Genomic DNA, 17,355 nt, shown 5'->3' on the forward strand with positions numbered 1-17,355 from the left:
CTGAATAAATGAGCTAATACTCAGAAGACAGTTATAATTTCCTTGGAATAATTCTGGTATATAAGTTCAGTCATTTTTAATGAACTTTACTGCTGTTGTTTTTGTTACCGTTTTTACTAGTACCAGGGGCTTGCAGTAACTGTCTATGAGCCTTTGAACACCACTTGAGTGTATCTTTATTATTACTTTTTTTTAATTCCCTTATTTCTTTATGTGAGCTTGGGAATCATTTCCTTCTTTGCTTAGTGCTGCTTTGGAGAAACAGCCAGATGTCTCTACAATTTGTCATTTCTGGCCACATACTCTGTTATTTAGATACTCTTCTTTGTTCAGCTAAGATACCATGTCTGTTAAACCATTCGTAGTCTGGAGAAACTATAATTGTGCTGTTCTTGGCATGCAAAATGAAAGACACTGGGAGACTGAAAACTGGAGATAAAGGAGGGCTTAAATGTCACTGTAGGTCTTTAACGTTTTTTAATAAAAAGAGATAATAAATTTTTTAAAACTTTAATTTTATATAAATTGCCTATTACCAGTGTGAGTGCTCTGATGAAAGATTATTAAACTATCCATTAAGCTGGCATACAGAGCTAAAGGGAAGGGACTTAGAGGATTGGAGAAGCAGTTAACCTTCTCCCCAGTTTAATGGCATTGTCTGTAAGTATCAGGTGGCATGTCTTCTCTTTGACCTGTACTCCTGGACCAAGACCTGCAGCTCCCAGCTTTTAAGACTCCATCGTGGCACAGGCTTGGGCACTTCATGTCATAGAAAACTACAGAGGCATCTTGAATGTCTTTGGTTTTTCTTGAACATGGTTTATTCTGAGGCTGCTCTGATACTCTTAGCACATAATCTGAGTGACTATAAAACAGATAGAGAAGGAAATGGCAACCGACTCCAGTATTCTTGCCTGGAAAATCCCATGGACAGAGGAGCCTGGTGGGCTACAGTCCATGGGGTCGCAAAGAGTCGGACATGACTAAGCATGCACACACACACAAAATGAATGAAATTTCACCTAAGTGGTAAAGAACTCTGTGTTAGGAAGATACCCTGGAGACGGAAATGGCAACCCGCTTCAGTATTCTTGCCTGGGAAATCCCATGGACAGAGAAGCCTGGTGGGCTACAATCCATGGGGTTGCAAAAGAGTCAGACACGACTTATCAACTAAACAACAACAGCAATGGGTGCTACACTTAGGCAGCAGAGGAGGCCAAGTGACCCAGCCTCCTTCCAAGCTGCTCCTCTGCGCGAGGCTGGTGACCTGTGTTGAGGCCACAGGCAAGCACATCTCACCATTGCTTTTCCCACCTCTCCCACTTGTAGCCATCCCTCTTCAACCACCTCATAGCTTTTACTCTGTCATACTGTTTGTAAGAACACAGTAAATTCATTTACACTAAGATACAGTAACGCACAGGCTTCCCCAGTGGCTCAGCAGTAAGGAATCCTCCTGTAATGCAGGAGCCACAGGAGATGAGGATTCAATCCCTGGGTCCAAAAGATCCCCTGAAGAGGGCATGGCAACCCAAACCTGGGTAATTCCATGGACAGAGGAGACTGGTGAGAGACTTGTGACCCCATAGGGTCACAAGGAGTCAGACGTGACTGAAGGGACTTAGCATGCACGCATGCACAATGACACGTAATCCCTTATGTTAGTATGGCCTTTGTATAGTGATGTCACTTGTAGAAAACTTATTTCATTCTCACTATAGCCCTAAGGAGTGGGAAAGTCAGAGACTGGTCTCGTTTGGTTGTTGTGGTTCAGTTGCCCAGTCATGTCTGACTCGTGACCCCATGGCCTGCAGCAGGCCAGGCCTCCCTGTCCCTCACCATCTCTCGGAGTTTGCCCAAGTTCATGTTCATTGCATTGGTGTTTCCATCCAGCCATCTCATCCTCTGATGCCCTCTTCTCCTTCTGCCCTCAATCTTTCCCAGCATCAGGTACTTTTTCAATGAGTCGTCTGTTCACATCAGATGACCAAAATACTGGAGCTTCAGCTTCAGCATCAGTCCTTTCAGTAAACATTCAGGGTTGATCTCCCTTAAGATTGACTGGTTTGATCTCCTTGCAGTCCAAGGGACCCTCAGGAGTCTTCTCCAGCACCACAGTTCAAAGGCACCGGTTCTTTGGTGTTCTGCCTTCTTTACAGTCCAGCTCTCACAACCATACATGACCACTGGGAACACTATGGCCTTGACTATACTGACATTGACAGCAGAGTAATGTCTCTGCTTTTCAATACAGTCTAGGTTTTTTCATCACTTTCCTGTCAAGGAGTTGTCTTCTGATTTCATGGCTGCTGTCACCATCCACAGTGATTTTTGGAGTCCAAGAAGAGAAAATCTGTCACTGCTTCCACCTTTTCCCTTTCTATTTGCCATGCAGTAATAGGGCTGGACACCATGACTTAGTTTTTTTAGTTCTTAGTCTTAGGACAGTTCTTTCACTCTCCTTCTTCACCCTTATCAAGAGGCTCTTTAACTCCTTTTCACTTTCTGCCATTAGAGTGGTATCATCCACATATCTGAGGTTGTTGATATTTCTCCCACCTATCTTGATTCCAGTTTGTAACTCATCCAGCTTGGCATTTCTCATGATATGCTCAGCGTATAGGTTAAACAAACATGGTGACAGCAGACTGCCGTGTTGTATTCCCTTCTCAATCTTGAACCAATCAGTTGTTCCATACAAGGTTCTAACTGTTTCCTCTTGACCCGCACACCGGTTTCTCAGGAGACAGGTAAGCTGGTCTGGTATTCCCATCTTTCCAAGAGCTTTCCACAGTTTGTCATAATCCACACAGTCAAAAGCTTTAGCATAGTTGATGAAACAGAGATAGATGTTTTTTTTCTGAAATTCTCATTTTATAGAGAAGGAACAAAGGTTCAGGGAATCTCAGCAGCCACTAGAATCTCACTCAGGGGAGAACTTAACCAGGAGACTTGAGCACAGGTTTCTTTCCGCCACCCAGTTCCACATATTACTGCAGTATTTGCATTTTGACAGGAATCAGAGTCCTGTGCTGAAGGCAGGTAACCACTTAACTGAGGGCTTCAGACATCAACCCAGAGAGAGAAAACTGATTCTTTCAGTGAAGCCCTGAGTTATGCAACGTAAGTTACTGCCTTTGCCTCCACATTACCTGTCAGTTGTGAGATCACAGGCAAGTTACAGAAAATTGTCTGTGCTTCACTTCTCCTGTTTATGAAATGGAAATAGCTATGTCTGCCTAATAGGATTTTTCTGACAATTTCCTGAAATACCACCTGGACGATATTCTTGTCACATAGCAGGTTTCATCAAACCTCATCTACTCTTCCCCTTTGCTTCCCCATTTTACCAACACATGAGGCAGGCCATGCAAAGCCAGAACCCTGAGCTCACCCAGACCCTGCAAAGACCCTTCTGAACACCTCCCTTTCACTTTTGCTCTCAGCCCCTTCTCCTGCCCCCTCAGTTCCTGTGTCCAGCCACACCAGCCTTCCTTCGCTTCTCAAACTAACCACCCATTTTTCCTCCACCGTGCACTCTGGGTCCTCTGGCTGAAGCCCACCTCCTTGCCCTCCTCCAGCCCTCCTCTGTCCTCAAGTCCGGGTATAAGCCAAGTCCCTTCTTCAGGAAGGACTGAAGTAGCTTCCCCTATTGTTCTTTCTCACTGCACTTTTGCTTTCCTTCTGTTATCACAATCTGAAGATACATGCAACTCCTACATTTACTGGTGGTGTTTCTCTCTTCTCCACTAGACTGTCGCCTCCCGTGTTGGCCACTGCCACCAGGGCACCCAGGCCAGAATGTAGCACATAAGTTATTTCCAATAAGTATTTGTGGGCTGTGTGTTGGATGAATGCTTCTTTTCCCTCTCCCTTTTGGAATGCCCTCCTACAGCCTCCTCACCAAGTCATGCACTTCATCAAAGGCACATACCTGAACATTCCCTCCATTTTCCCCAACATTTATTCATACATTATTGTGAATGAGGTGTTTCATGATTCCTTAATCACATTACTAATTTTCCAAGGGCTAAGACTCATTCAAGATCTTTTTTGGAATTCCCCATAAACCTGGTAGAAAAACTGGGAAGGCTATCAGTGCTCAGTATTTCTTGATGAATGAATAAATCAAGCAGTCAATCCAGGTATAATCCTTTTGCACAGAGAAAATCTTCACTTAGCAAATACAGAGAGACTATGGCAGCAAAACAGTTTCTCACCATGACACATTGCTGTAGTCCCTCTTCTGGGGTTACTATTTTGAGTTTCAGTGAGAAGCAAACAATCTTATCTTGAAAAGGGAATTGGATTTATTTTTAATAAGAAAGCCTGAATTGGAAGCTTGAATTTTTCCCCAAAATTTAATAACAGCACTGATAAAGCCTTACTCTCCTCAGCTAGCCCTATTTCAGATAAAAGAAAACAAAGCTTCCATGTAAGCTCCTGTCTTGGTGTTAGAGCAAGACCTGTAAGACCGACCATATTTAAATTCATTGAGAGCCATGAGGGGGTCACGTAGCAGGGGCTTCTAGTCTGAGCATGATTTTAGAATCTGTCACTCCAACCTAGGTCTGGGCAGAGGCAATGAAGGGAAACATCAAGTTACTTGGAGCCACTGTCCCCAAACATTTGAGGTCCTGACAGTTCCCACTGACAACCTCAGTAAGTAAAGACATAGTTTTTTATTTTTATTTTTTTAATTTTGGCTGTACCACTCAGCCTGTGGGGTCCCAGTTTCCCAACCAGGGATCTCACCCGCACCCCTTGCATTGGAAGCACAGAGTCCTGACTGGACTGCCAAGGAAGTCCCAAGACATAGCCTTTGATCTCACCCTCTTCCTCCATTCACAACTAAAACAAAACAAAAAACATGTCAGTAAAACATGTCATTGTTATGCCCCAAATGATAACTTACTGAGGGAGGATCCCAGTTTCTACATTCATCCCCCTGCACCAAAATAGAAGCTTCAGTTTCCTGGTTGCCCTGCTGCTCAACCTCAGGTTGCTCAGTTGTTCATTTTATCAGTATTTTTGAATGATTAACAACAACTATATATATATATTTAAAATGATATTTGCATTTTAATTTACTTTGACAAGTCCTTCTAGTTACTATCTTGCTTCTAGTTTAGTTTTGATCTTAAAACACAGGTCAAGAGAAGAAAAGTAAGTTTTGCCAAATACCTGTTGTACCATGAACATTGTTAAGGTTGATGCGGCATCTGTTCTTTGTGTGACATCATTTAACCCCTGTATTCCCACCCCTGCATGGCTTTGTGACAGTCAACAGAGCCAGTAAGAGATGACTTCTGATGAGTCCCCTGCTATCCCTGTCTCTCAGGTTGCAGGAGTCCTGAAGGTTGATGGAGGGCCATGCTATTCAAACAGCAGGTGTGGCTGAGACAGAAGCTCCTGGTGCTGGGAAGCCTTGCCGTTGGAAGTCTCCTGTATCTAGTTGCCAGAGTTGGGAGCTTGGATAGGTAGGTGATTAAACACATACTCATGCCCATGTGACTTTACATGTCTCTTGATTTAAACTTCCTTAGGACATAATTTTAAATCTATCCATTTTTCCTCTCTCACCATTCCCAAGAAACATTTTTCTGCAGCATTGGTTTTGATTTATTGAGCCTTTCAAAGAAAGAGATCCAAGTTGCTCAAACTAAGGTGTTCGTCAAGATTCATTTGTATTCTGTGTGTGTGTTGATGTTTGTTTTCAGAGAATGGATAAAACCATATACAGTAAAAATGTCATTTACTAGAGCTCTGTGTGCATCTGGTTGTTGACCTCTGCTGCTGCTGCTGCTGCATCACTTCAGTCGTGTCCGACTCTGTGTGACCCCATAGACGGCAGCCAACCAGGCTCCCCCGTCCCTGGGATTCTCCAGGCAAGAACACTGGAGTGGGTTGCCATTTCCTTCTCCAATGAATAAAAGGGAAAAGTGAAAGTGAAGTCGCTCAGTCGTGTCCAACTCTTAGCAACCCCGTGGACTGCAGCCCACCAGGCTCCTCCATCCATGGGATTTTCCAGGCAAGAGTACTGGAGTGGGGTGCCATTGCCTTCTCCATGTTGACCTCTAGCCTTAGCCAAATAGTGATGATGTATTTATGTATCTACATTCTGAAATTTATAAGTAGACAATTAATGTGCTACCAAGAGAGTTAAAATCATGTATGAGCCTGTAAAGGAGCTCATCAAATTTGGAATCCATTGCCCTGGAAAGATGGCTGCAGGCTTGGGGAGTTTTAACTATGTTAATTAGCTCTGGTTTCTAAGAACTGAACATATCAGACGAGGAGGCTGTTACTCAGAGTAACTCCCAGAAAGCAGTGGAAATCCAGGGAGAGGAAATTTACAGAGTTAGGGTCTGGCTCTAAATAAACCAACATTGAAAGGCACTAGACCTGCGGAAGTCCCAGCAATGTCCGCTAGCTTCACACTGAATGCTTCTAGACTGTCCCATTTCTGGAATGACTGGAAAGGACACAGAAGTTAATTTCTGAAATGTGAAGCTTCCTTCTTTGCCCTTTAAAATTAATTCTTGCACTTAAAAGGCAATTCAATTCCCATTTTGTGTCCCCATGGACTTCTCTTGACCAGAATACTGGAGTGGGTAGCCTTTTCCTTCTCCAGGGGATCTTCCCAACCCAGGTATCGAACCCAAGTCTCCCACATTGCAGGCAGATTCTTTACCAGCTGAGCCACAAGGGAAGCCCTATGAAAGTGCAGCCACACACTAAAATAAAAATATCTTCCTTACAATTTTTCTTCTCTATAGATCTTATCACACAAATATTTAGCAAGTAATATAATAATGGTTTTTTCCTTCAGCCAGTGTTAATTTTGATAGATAAAATGAACCCTTTGATGATTTTCAATTCAAAATTCCTGAGTAAACTTCACATTCACTGGTTGCTAACCATGGGAAACAATATAGCCTAGAGCTTATCACTGACTCCAAGTAGCTCCCTAAAGTAGTACTTGTTGTTAGTGAAAAGCCTTGATGTGGTGCCATTGTCCTGTGTCCATAATGGAACTTTTATATCAAGTTCTTCCTAGTATTTTAATTTTTTTCTAATCATTTAATTTGAATAATTGATCTAATGATCATTAGCACATTAGTTATTTAGTTGATAACTTTTCATTTTTAACCTGGTCTCTAGTCTCTAATGGGGTAGCTTTTATAAGGACTTGGATTGCTTTGCTTTCTCAAAACTCTCACCTGAGAGTCTGAGCAGAAATTGGCACATGTTGACATAAGCTTGTCCTTTAGAAACTGAAGAGCCTGCTCTCTTGGTAGGAGGCTGAGCTCAGTTACTTCTACTGTCCTTTCCAATCCTAAAATTTCTCATTTTTTTAGCCTGGGGTCCATGCCTGCTCTCTAGGAATTAGAAATAATATATTTTCTATTATCTTGAATAAGGGAATCCAAAAAGCAATTATTCAGTGGGGAATGATCTCCCATGATAGAAGGTAAATAAATGAAATAAAGAAAATGGCCTTTTCTAGATGTAGAGAAATTTCTTTCCAGCTCAAACAAGGCAGAGAGTGTTTCAGCCTCTCTCAACCTGGGTTTTGTGAGAGAATCAAGTCCTACAGGAAAACATTTGTTTGACCATTTCCTTACTTCTCCCAAGGATAGCATCATTCAAGATGCCTAGGAGAAAAGTCTATCTATTACATTCAATGGATGGCTTAAGGAATTTGGATTTAATTCTCAAGGAAATGGCAACCCACTCCAGTGCTCTTGCCTGGGGAGTCCCGTGGATGGGGGAGCCTGGTGGGCTGCAGTCCATGGGGTCACGAAGAGTCAGACTCGACTGAGCGACTTCACTTTCACTTTTCACTTGCATGCATTGGAGAAGGAAATGGCAACCCACTCCAGTGTTCTTGCCTGGAGAATCCCAGGGACGGCAGAGCATGGTTGGCTGCCGTCTACGGGGTCGCACGGAGTCGAACACGACTGAAGTGACTTAGCAGCAGCAGCAGCAGAGCCCAGCAAAACCTAAAAGATGAATTTGTGACATCCTAATCAATGTCACAGTTAAAAACATACTTTGAGTATATATGTATTGCTACTTTTATATTTTCCACTTAGAGCTCTAGCATATCAATCCTATTAACAAATCTATAAAAACAAAATTCATTTTCTCTAAAATATCAACTGATAAACCATATTTTTAATAGTGTGCTATATGTTCATGCTTTACACAATGAGCAAAAGTTGTTTTTAAAATCATAAAAAACTCACTGAAAAATAAAATATGTTCATAAGCATTAAAACAGAGCTGCTTAAACAGCACAGGTGAAGCCCCTTCCCCTCAGTTCTGCAGAATGCCTTGGTATAACCTTGAGGTTTCTCCCTTCTCCTTTTAATTGTAAACATTACAGAAAGTAAAAAAGATTCAGTGGGGTCTCTTGGGAAAAGCAAGAAGCAGCCTCATTGCCCTACAGAGAGGAGGACATCAACTCCAAATTATTAGGGTAACAAGAAGCGTCAGTTGGAGGAGTTGATTTAACAGCCATTTTGACTAATATTATACCCTTTAACAAGAAAGTGAAAATGCCTTCTCAAGTAAACTCAGGAAAATTATAATGAATTTCAGTTCAATTCTAGACTACACCCAAAAGGAAATTCAATTTACTAACCATATAAATTGGCCACACCAAATTAAATAGCCACTCCAGTCTGATATCGCTGTGATTGTTACCACACCTTTCTCTCTGAAAAAAAGCAGCAGTGTTTGTTCCTTGCTTAGGGCAATGTTGAAGTGGAAATCCTCTTTTTCTGGCTCCATCCAATGCCTTCCTTCCTTCACAAATCTGAGTCCCTGATTTAAGTGCACTTGGCAATGAGGACCTCGGGTTTCTGGGGCTGCCACGGTCTTGTTGATTTCTGGTCCCATGTGTGATAGGTGATATACAGCACTTGCTGATTGCATTGGATTTGCTCCTACATTCAGCAAAGTAAAAACATAAGCCTGACCTTTTTAGATAGAAAGAGAAAAAGAGGCAGAAGAAATATGTACTCTGCTAGCTGTCCCCAGGGCCAAAGGCAGAAATTCTCATAGAATGAAAAGCTCAGCAAGTGCCAAGATTGGAATTTTGCAGGTTGATGACGCAAATAGTCAAGGGCAGAAACTGGGACCTCTTTTCAGATTTTATCTCAAAGATTTTCAGAGTCATATGAGTGCAGCTGAGCTGTAATAAAATAATACCACACAAAACCCACAGGACGTGGCCTCCGAGCTGCCCTTTAACCTCCCAGCTGAAGATTCTAATCTTCCATCTTTCATATTTTCTAAATGATGTTAGAAAGCTATTAGTATGGTTGGTGTCACTTGTCTGTCCTGTACTGTGAATGTCAGTACACGTTATAGTCAATTAAGTACTTGGTGAATAAAAATTTTAAGAAGCACTAATAAAAATATCCCATCAATTATGTGTGCTCCATTTAATACAGGGTTGCTTAAAATAAAATTTCCCAAACATATGTTGATTATAGATTGCAGCAGGCAGGGAAGAGTGGTTTTATTTATGCAAGAACCAGAGAAATGAGAAATTAGTTGCAATGAGCTCCTTAGAGTGTCTCTCTGTTGCTTACAGGCTACAACCCATCTGCCCCATCGAAGGCCGATTCGGAGCCCGTGGTCAGGCTGAATTCCCCCTGCGCGCCCTGCAGTTTAAGCGTGGCCTGCTGCACGAGTTCCGGAAGGGCAACTCTTCCAAGGAGCAGGTATACCTTCATGACCTGGTCCAGCAACTTCCCAAGGCCATTATCATTGGAGTGAGGAAAGGAGGCACCAGGGCCCTGCTTGAGATGCTGAACCTCCATCCGGCAGTGGTCAAAGCCTCTCAAGAAATCCACTTTTTTGACAATGATGAGAATTATGCCAAGGGCATTGAGTGGTATAGGAAAAAGATGCCTTTTTCCTACCCTCAGCAAATCACAATTGAAAAGAGTCCAGCATATTTTATCACAGAGGAGGTTCCGGAAAGGATTTACAAAATGAACTCATCCATCAAGTTGTTGATCATTGTCAGGGAGCCAACCACAAGAGCTATTTCTGATTACACTCAGGTGCTAGAGGGGAAGGAGAGGAAGAATAAAACTTATTACAAGTTTGAGAAGCTGGCCATAGACCCTAATACCTGCGAAGTGAACACAAAATACAAGGCAGTAAGAACCAGCATCTACACCAAACATCTGGAAAGATGGTTGAAGTACTTTCCAATTGAGCAATTCCACATCGTTGATGGAGATCGCCTCATCACAGAACCCCTACCAGAGCTTCAACTTGTGGAGAAGTTCCTAAATCTTCCCCCAAGGATAAGTCAATACAATTTGTATTTCAATGCTACCAGAGGGTTTTACTGCTTGCGATTTAACATTATCTTTAACAAGTGCCTGGCGGGCAGCAAGGGGCGCATTCATCCAGAGGTGGACCCCTCTGTCATTACCAAATTGCGCAAATTCTTTCACCCTTTCAATCAAAAATTTTACCAGATCACTGGGAGGACATTGAACTGGCCCTAAAATAATAAGTCATACAACACTGTGTGTTGTGCCTGGAGACAGACAATGTCTCTTCTAGATTAAAATATGCACTTTTCCTGGACACAACTGTCCACGTCATGTTTCCATGTATACTTGTACATACACAGTGTGTGACCAAATGTAAGATCAGCTCTTTTTCTACTGAAAATTTACAAAAAAAAAAAAAACCCACCAATTTGCAGTCTACATAGTTGCATCTTTTATGCCATTTGCAAAAAGAAGAGGTGGTAGTACTGGGAAAAAGTGACTTCAGCTATTTTCAAAGAGTTAGTCTTCCTTCAAGTCAGGATTTATCGCCTGCCATTTTCATAGATTTAAGCCAAAAGATGAACGTGTCAAAATGTACCAATGGCTGTGAAGTTTCAGGAAGTAGAGGATTCAGTTATGCATACTTTTCTAAGGGAAAGCTGACTCTTTAATTCAGTTGCTGAACTGATGCCATGAACACAGAAAATACTATTTTCTTATGATTTAAAAGAATGTCTGATCTCATAAAATTGACATCATTCCAAAGTTCCTGTCATGATTTTGCACTATCGTTTTCTTGTATGGACCATGGTGTCACTTGTAGCATGTCAATCACACGTCGGAAAGTTGAGTCTTTTGCTTCCATGTTCTATGTCAACAAAGAGAAATGTCATGTACATAATGTATATAGTTGTAAATACTGCTTTCACACTAAGTAATTCTATTTTGTAAACTGAATATGGCTATTTAATTTATTGTGAAAATTAAATTTATTGTGGTATTTAAAAAATGGAATGGATTAAAAATTACTCTATGTGCAATTTTTTTTTTACTCATTTGTCTTACGTGTCCCTTGCTGGCTCCCAAAGTCAAAGCTGTTTATGTACACACAAGAGCCCTTGGAAAGATGCCCTTCACTGAGTTTCTGTACCCTTGTGACAATGCAGTAATGAAGTAAGGTTGACTATATTTTTAAAAATATCTCAACCATCCAGAAATCTAGTATAAAAGCCACCTCAAAGAGCCCTAGTGCTTCTCTGCTACAACTTTTAACAATTAAAAAGTTGCTTCTGGTGCCGGGAGATAGACAAGAAATACTTTAACATAATCAAAGCATAGAAGAATCACAATTTTATTTGAATCCAGTCAGATCAATAGAGAAATTAAATAAGATTAGAAAATTTGTGTAGCCTTTATACTGAAAGCTGCCAAAGCTTCAAAAATAAATATGAACTCTCAGAACTCCCTCTTTGATATAAAAATACATCAGCCTGCTCAAAAATGATCAAATTACATAGTGTTGCTATTACTAACATAAACATATGGCTCCGATTTCCATCCAGAGAAGTTAATGCTAAATTGGGTGCTTGCTAACATCAGATACCCTGTATTATGCTTAAATATAATGCAGAAAACCTTGGGAAAAGGTATCAACCAAAAAAAAGAAAAAGAGAGAGAGAGAAAGAGATGGATTTTTCACCATCATGGTTGCTTATCCAGTGGAAGATATTTGAAGGAGTTTTGTTCACATTGACAGTGCCTAGTAAATTATAATGGATTCCTTTTTAATTGTACTAAGTGTTGATTTGCTCCATGAATTGTTCATCCTGTCCAGTAATTTGATGGTGAACTTTTCTAAATAAATAGCCCTTTCCCCTTCGGTGTTGGTATATATTGCTTCTCAAGCTACAGCCTTGGTAATCATCTCTGCTGCTTCAATTAGCAGTGATGTTTTCTCAGCACGGAAGAGGCATGACACCAGCTCACACTGACAGGCCAGCTTCTCATTCACTGTGCAGTGACTCTGAAAAGAGAGTCTTGTGTATGAATGTCAGTCACTCTCCTTTAAGGGGTGAATGAAATCAAATATTAGGAACATAGCCTCAGATTTCCTTATGCCTCAGCTCCCAGCTAACCATCAGAATAAACTGTGTTAATACCACACTCAAGAACATAATCACACATTATCATTAATTTTATTGTAACTCTTCACAGTGCACTATATAGTTCATATAATTTTATACCAGTATGTCACAGTATGCCCCACTGGAACACTGATATTTCAAAAACTCAGCCTAGGTGTTCCACCAGTAAAATTGGAAAATGGCAATCTTTTCCTGAACTCACAGAAATTTTTTAAAGTAATGAATAGAAAATTTTCAGGAACAATCTTTTATAGTCCAAATTTGTCCTCAACTTTGCTGCTGCTACCAACAGTGTATATCAGAGTTGATTATAAGATTCTATTTGACTTGTGCTGACTTTTATAATTTGTTATTTTTAGCTCAGGAAGCAAGTATTTCTTCATCACACACAGGGAAAAAAGTGCTGCAATTTCCAGTTGTTAAATAACTGAGAATTATTTTAAACCTGGGAGCCTCCTCACAGAGATCTAAAACAGGAGACTTGGCCTAGAAGGATGTTTTTAGAGGCAAGTTTCATTTCAGTTAAAAAAAAAAAAAAAGAGAGAGAGAGAGAAACAGCCAGAACCACTGTTGACTGAACTAGGTAGAAATAAAAATACTATGACTTAAGAGCACATTTCCACTAGAGACATCAAACCTCCATGTTTAAGAAAATGTTTCCTATTGTCATCAAACTGGCAACCAATCTCTCAGGACATCTACAGCTCATTACAATAGATCCACTAGGATTCTCTTTAATAAGTTATTCCTTTTATATTATGAAAATTTTGCATTTCTTCTGGAGGCTTGGTGGCACCGCATAGTTTTGTAAAACAATTCAAGCTGCAAAGAGAGAAAAAAAAAAAAAACTGTTTAAACAGTTGTGAAGTCTCTGCTGGATTATAAAGTTAAAACTACATCATTTTGGAAACCAGGGAATTCCAATTATAATTGTACAAATGGGAACAAGAGTCCCAAGGGAATGAGAGAGATCAGAGAACAGAAAAAGAGACATTCAAACCCTTAGACAGACATCAAATTCCTGAAAATCATCTTACAAAACCCCTCAGCTGATGAAGGCACTAATTTTTTTCTGCTCATTGCACCGTAGTATAGAAAAAAATCTATGACATCAGGGTCTTTAGCTAATCTATGATAAATCAAAAGCATGTAAACCCATCATAATCCCCTCTAATCTTAGATTTGGTAACTTTTATGGTGATGGACCAGTTTTCCAGAATGCTAAAGCTGATGGAGCCTCATGAAAGCACTGCTTGGGATCCTGCCCTTGGAATGAAGGCCCTTCTGTAGGACAAGCTCCAGGAGCAGTGGAGGACTCCTGGAATGCTACTAAGGGAAGGTAAGAACCAAGGACAAGTACAGTCCAAGTTCCAACCCTGGCAGTAAGATTGTGCTCTGTCCAATTAGCAGCCTACTAAATTGGATTGCTTTCAAAAGCCTAATTTGAGAATTTTCCAGGGATGGAGAATTTCAAATGATCATAAATAGTGTCTTCCTGCTGAAGTCTTTTGCACTCTTTTTGCACACTCAGCAGCCATTTTCTACTTAAGAAAACAGACTACAGTCTTAAGCAAAAAAGAAAACTTTGCTGAGAACATTTTCCCTAAAAATAACTAAATACAGCAGAAATCTTAGCAATTTGGGCTAGCAAGGTGAAAATATAGAATATTTTAAAGCAAATTCATGGCACATCCCCAAAGTGCCAAACTATACTAACAATGCATTGATAAATAAATACCTAATTGCACTCGATTTACAAGTAAAAGCCTCTTAATTGGCATATTTTTTCCTAACCTGGTGTTACTTCTAAGTATTTCAAAAGTCTGTTTTTAAGTACTGTAGGTTACTCAGGCCTTCTAGCATCTGTTTATCAATTTTTATAACAAGCCTTTCTTTTACAGCTAGTGCAGGATGAAATTTACACCAAAAAAAAGGTCATTTGTTAAGCTCCTAATAAAGGCGCCTTATGACACATCTTACAAAAACAATTTCCTTATGTTTTATTCTTTTAAAGATTTCTTTCCAACTACATTTTATCATGACTTTAAGGAATAAGAGTGCTATTTCATGATGATTAGAAGTGGATTGGAGCAGAGTAAAGGCAGAACTGAACTGAGAGCAATATGCGTTTGCCATAGAAAGCACTTGATTGGTATTCCAAAAACAAGTGTCTGTTATTTAAAGGCAGCTCAGTCGAAAAGCAATAGCCTTTCAATCATATCAAGGAGGCAGCCGGGTGCTTGGTACTTTATCAGGCTAGTTCCATCACTTCTGAATTTGCAAACCATATCAGTCTACCAGGTCTTGGGGAGCTGTTGGTGAAAGAGTTTACTGTTTCTAAACATACATGTCATCCCCCTTTAAAAACAGTCCACCAGGAAGGTGAGTCACTCCCAGAAGACTGGTAACATCCTTTCAAAGAGCTAGCTCACATTCAACCCTTCTAAATGCACACAACTTTGCTTTGCATTACCTTTTCTTTAATGGCACCAGGGAACAATCTTTAAGACCAACTAGCAAAACTGTCTGTTTCTTTGGTAAGGCCATGCTGATGGCATCCTTCATCTCTGGCTCATTTTTTTCCAGGACTGAGGCAAAGGTGTTCTTTCAAAGACAGGTCTCCCTCGATATGCTGACCGTGGAAGAGTCACACTCTTTCCCTGCCACTGAGCTTCTGGCTCTAGGTTCACCCATCCATCAGGAGATGCAGGAAGGAGAAGAAAACAGAACACGACATTCTCCCGCAAGTAAGATATTGCTGTATTTTCAGAAGTGTTTAGGAAATATCTTTGTTTCATTGAAAACAAAGGTAATATAAGCTAAATGTAAGTGAAACAGGCAAGTCAATTCATCCCTTTGGGCTTGGGTTTTCTATTAAATAGAACAGGAGCATCAGATTAGGGGATGGTTAAACTCTTTGAGGATAGCATCGTACTATCAGATGAAAATGATTATTGGAGCAGGGTGTTTGCCGGTGAATGAAACAGAGCTGAGGGCATGAAAGTGGAGAGGAAGGAGGGGGTTAGACTCAATGTGCTCAGCTGTTTCTGTGGGCAGGATCTCTCCCAAAAGTTCTGTGTCTATGATTTGTCTCTAAGGGATAGTCTTCACCACAGTTCTCTAGCAACTGAATTTGCTTTCAATTCAACCTTGTTCTTGGTTTTGGCTTGCTTTTTATCTGTTACTCATTCATTGATTAACTAACAGACCACCTCCAAAACATCCTAATTAGCTCACAATTCTATTGCTTATCTGGGCAGTCCTGGTCTGGTCCAGTTTATCTCCACACTGCAGGCCTTCCTCATGTACCTGTGGTTTCTGGCAGCTCAGCTGGTGACTGGGTAGTCTAAGGTGATCTCTCTTAAATGTTGGTGGCTTGTGCTGTTGATTGATTGGTGCTACTTGCCACTGCCAGCTATTGGCTTGATGACAAAGGTGCTTGGGTCACATGTGTCTCATCACTCAGTAGATTCACTTGGACATCTTCATGGTAGTCAACGAGCTATTTAAAGAATAGCTGCTGCTGCTGCTAAGTCACTTCAGTCGTGTCCAACTCTGTGTGACCCCATCGACGGAAGCCCACCAGGCTCCCCTGTCCAAGAGAGGGTAAATCCCAGTGTGCAAGCATTTTTCAAGCATTTGTTTACATCCTGTTTGTTATTTCTCATTGGCCAAACCATGTCACATGGCCAAACCATGAGTCAGCATGGGAGGGGATGCCACAAAAGCGTGGCTGTAGGAAAGGAGATGATTGTGGCCATTTCTGCAAATACAGACCAAACCTCTCAACCGTGATCCTGCCATGATGAAAATTTTAACAATTATAGTAACAATTCACTAGACAAATCTACCTTCCTCCATTCCTAAAGAAACACAATGATAATAAGAGGGATGGCTGTCAGAATAATGCCCTCCTTCCAAAGATATATATTAATACATCCTCATCTCAGGAATCTAAAAATGTTACCTTATATGGCAAAAGGGACTTTGTAGATGTAATGAAGTAAAGGACTTTGAGATGGGGAGAGTTTCCTGGATTATCTGGATGGGCCCAGTGTAACCACGAGGTCCTTAAATGTAGAAGAGAGAGAGAAGAGGACAGTTGGATAAATGCTAATAATGGAAAAATGGGTTTAGATTTTGGGGACCTTAAGAGATACCTGCACTCCTGGCTTTGAAGGTGCGGGGAGGCAGCCACAAGCCAAGGGATATAGGCAGCTTGAAGAAGCTGGAAAAGGCAAGGAAACAGTTTCCCGTGGAGCCTCCAGAAGAAGACTTAGCCATGGCAACATCTTAATTTTAGCCCAGGGAAACTTATGCTGGACTTTGATATGACAGAAATGTGAGAGAATATGTTTTTGTTGTTTTAAGCTGCTAGGTTTGTGGTAAGTTGTTATGCAGCCTTAGAAAATGAGTGCAGAGAAACAGAGTGCTCACCAAATGCTGGAGTGTTTGACCAGCTCATGCTCCTCTGGCATCACCGGGGCAATAGCCAACAGTCACCAAGGGCATTTCATCCAAGCAGAGCAAGCAGAAGTCCTGAAGCATAGGACCCCCGAAAATTCGCAAAAGTGAATGCAGGCAGGGGGACCCTCAAGGAGACAATTCCATGGTCCTAGAAACACAAAGCAAGTCTCATTTCTTCTGAGACTCCTCCACTGAAGCCCATCAGGTAAGAAACAATTTAATGGTAAATTGCAGATAAGTTTACAGCAAGGTCTAGATTATGTGACATTTAAAAATCTCTTTAACATTGCGGGGTTCACACACTGAAAAGAGAAAACATTTTGATCTTCTTACAAGATCATAAAATCTAGCCTGGATCCAGAATATCTGAAGTTTCCAAAGATCAGAGCCAGGAGCCTTCTTTTCTTTTCTTTACTTTCTTAGTTGCAACACAT

At 40.9% G+C, this 17,355-nt stretch overlaps 1 protein-coding gene across 3 annotated transcripts in view; it reads left to right on the plus strand.

The window, feature by feature from the left end:
• Positions 1-13,610, plus strand: part of HS3ST5 (heparan sulfate-glucosamine 3-sulfotransferase 5) — a 320,414-nt gene extending 306,804 nt beyond the window's left edge. For all 3 annotated transcript variants that reach the window (XM_055433754.2, XM_055433757.2, XM_055433753.2), the window contains 2 exons: positions 5,345-5,483; positions 9,611-13,610. In XM_055433754.2, coding sequence (XP_055289729.1) covers positions 5,377-5,483; positions 9,611-10,541 — 1,038 coding nt within the window. In that variant the 5' untranslated portion in view covers positions 5,345-5,376 and the 3' untranslated portion in view covers positions 10,542-13,610. The remainder of the gene's footprint in view (positions 1-5,344; positions 5,484-9,610) is intronic.
• The last annotated feature ends 3,745 nt before the right edge of the window (positions 13,611-17,355 follow it).

The sequence above is a fragment of the Moschus berezovskii genome, chromosome 10 (assembly GCF_049115385.1).
Source record: "Moschus berezovskii isolate FMDL1 chromosome 10, NW_MosBer_1.0, whole genome shotgun sequence".
Taxonomy (NCBI): domain Eukaryota; kingdom Metazoa; phylum Chordata; class Mammalia; order Artiodactyla; family Moschidae; genus Moschus; species Moschus berezovskii.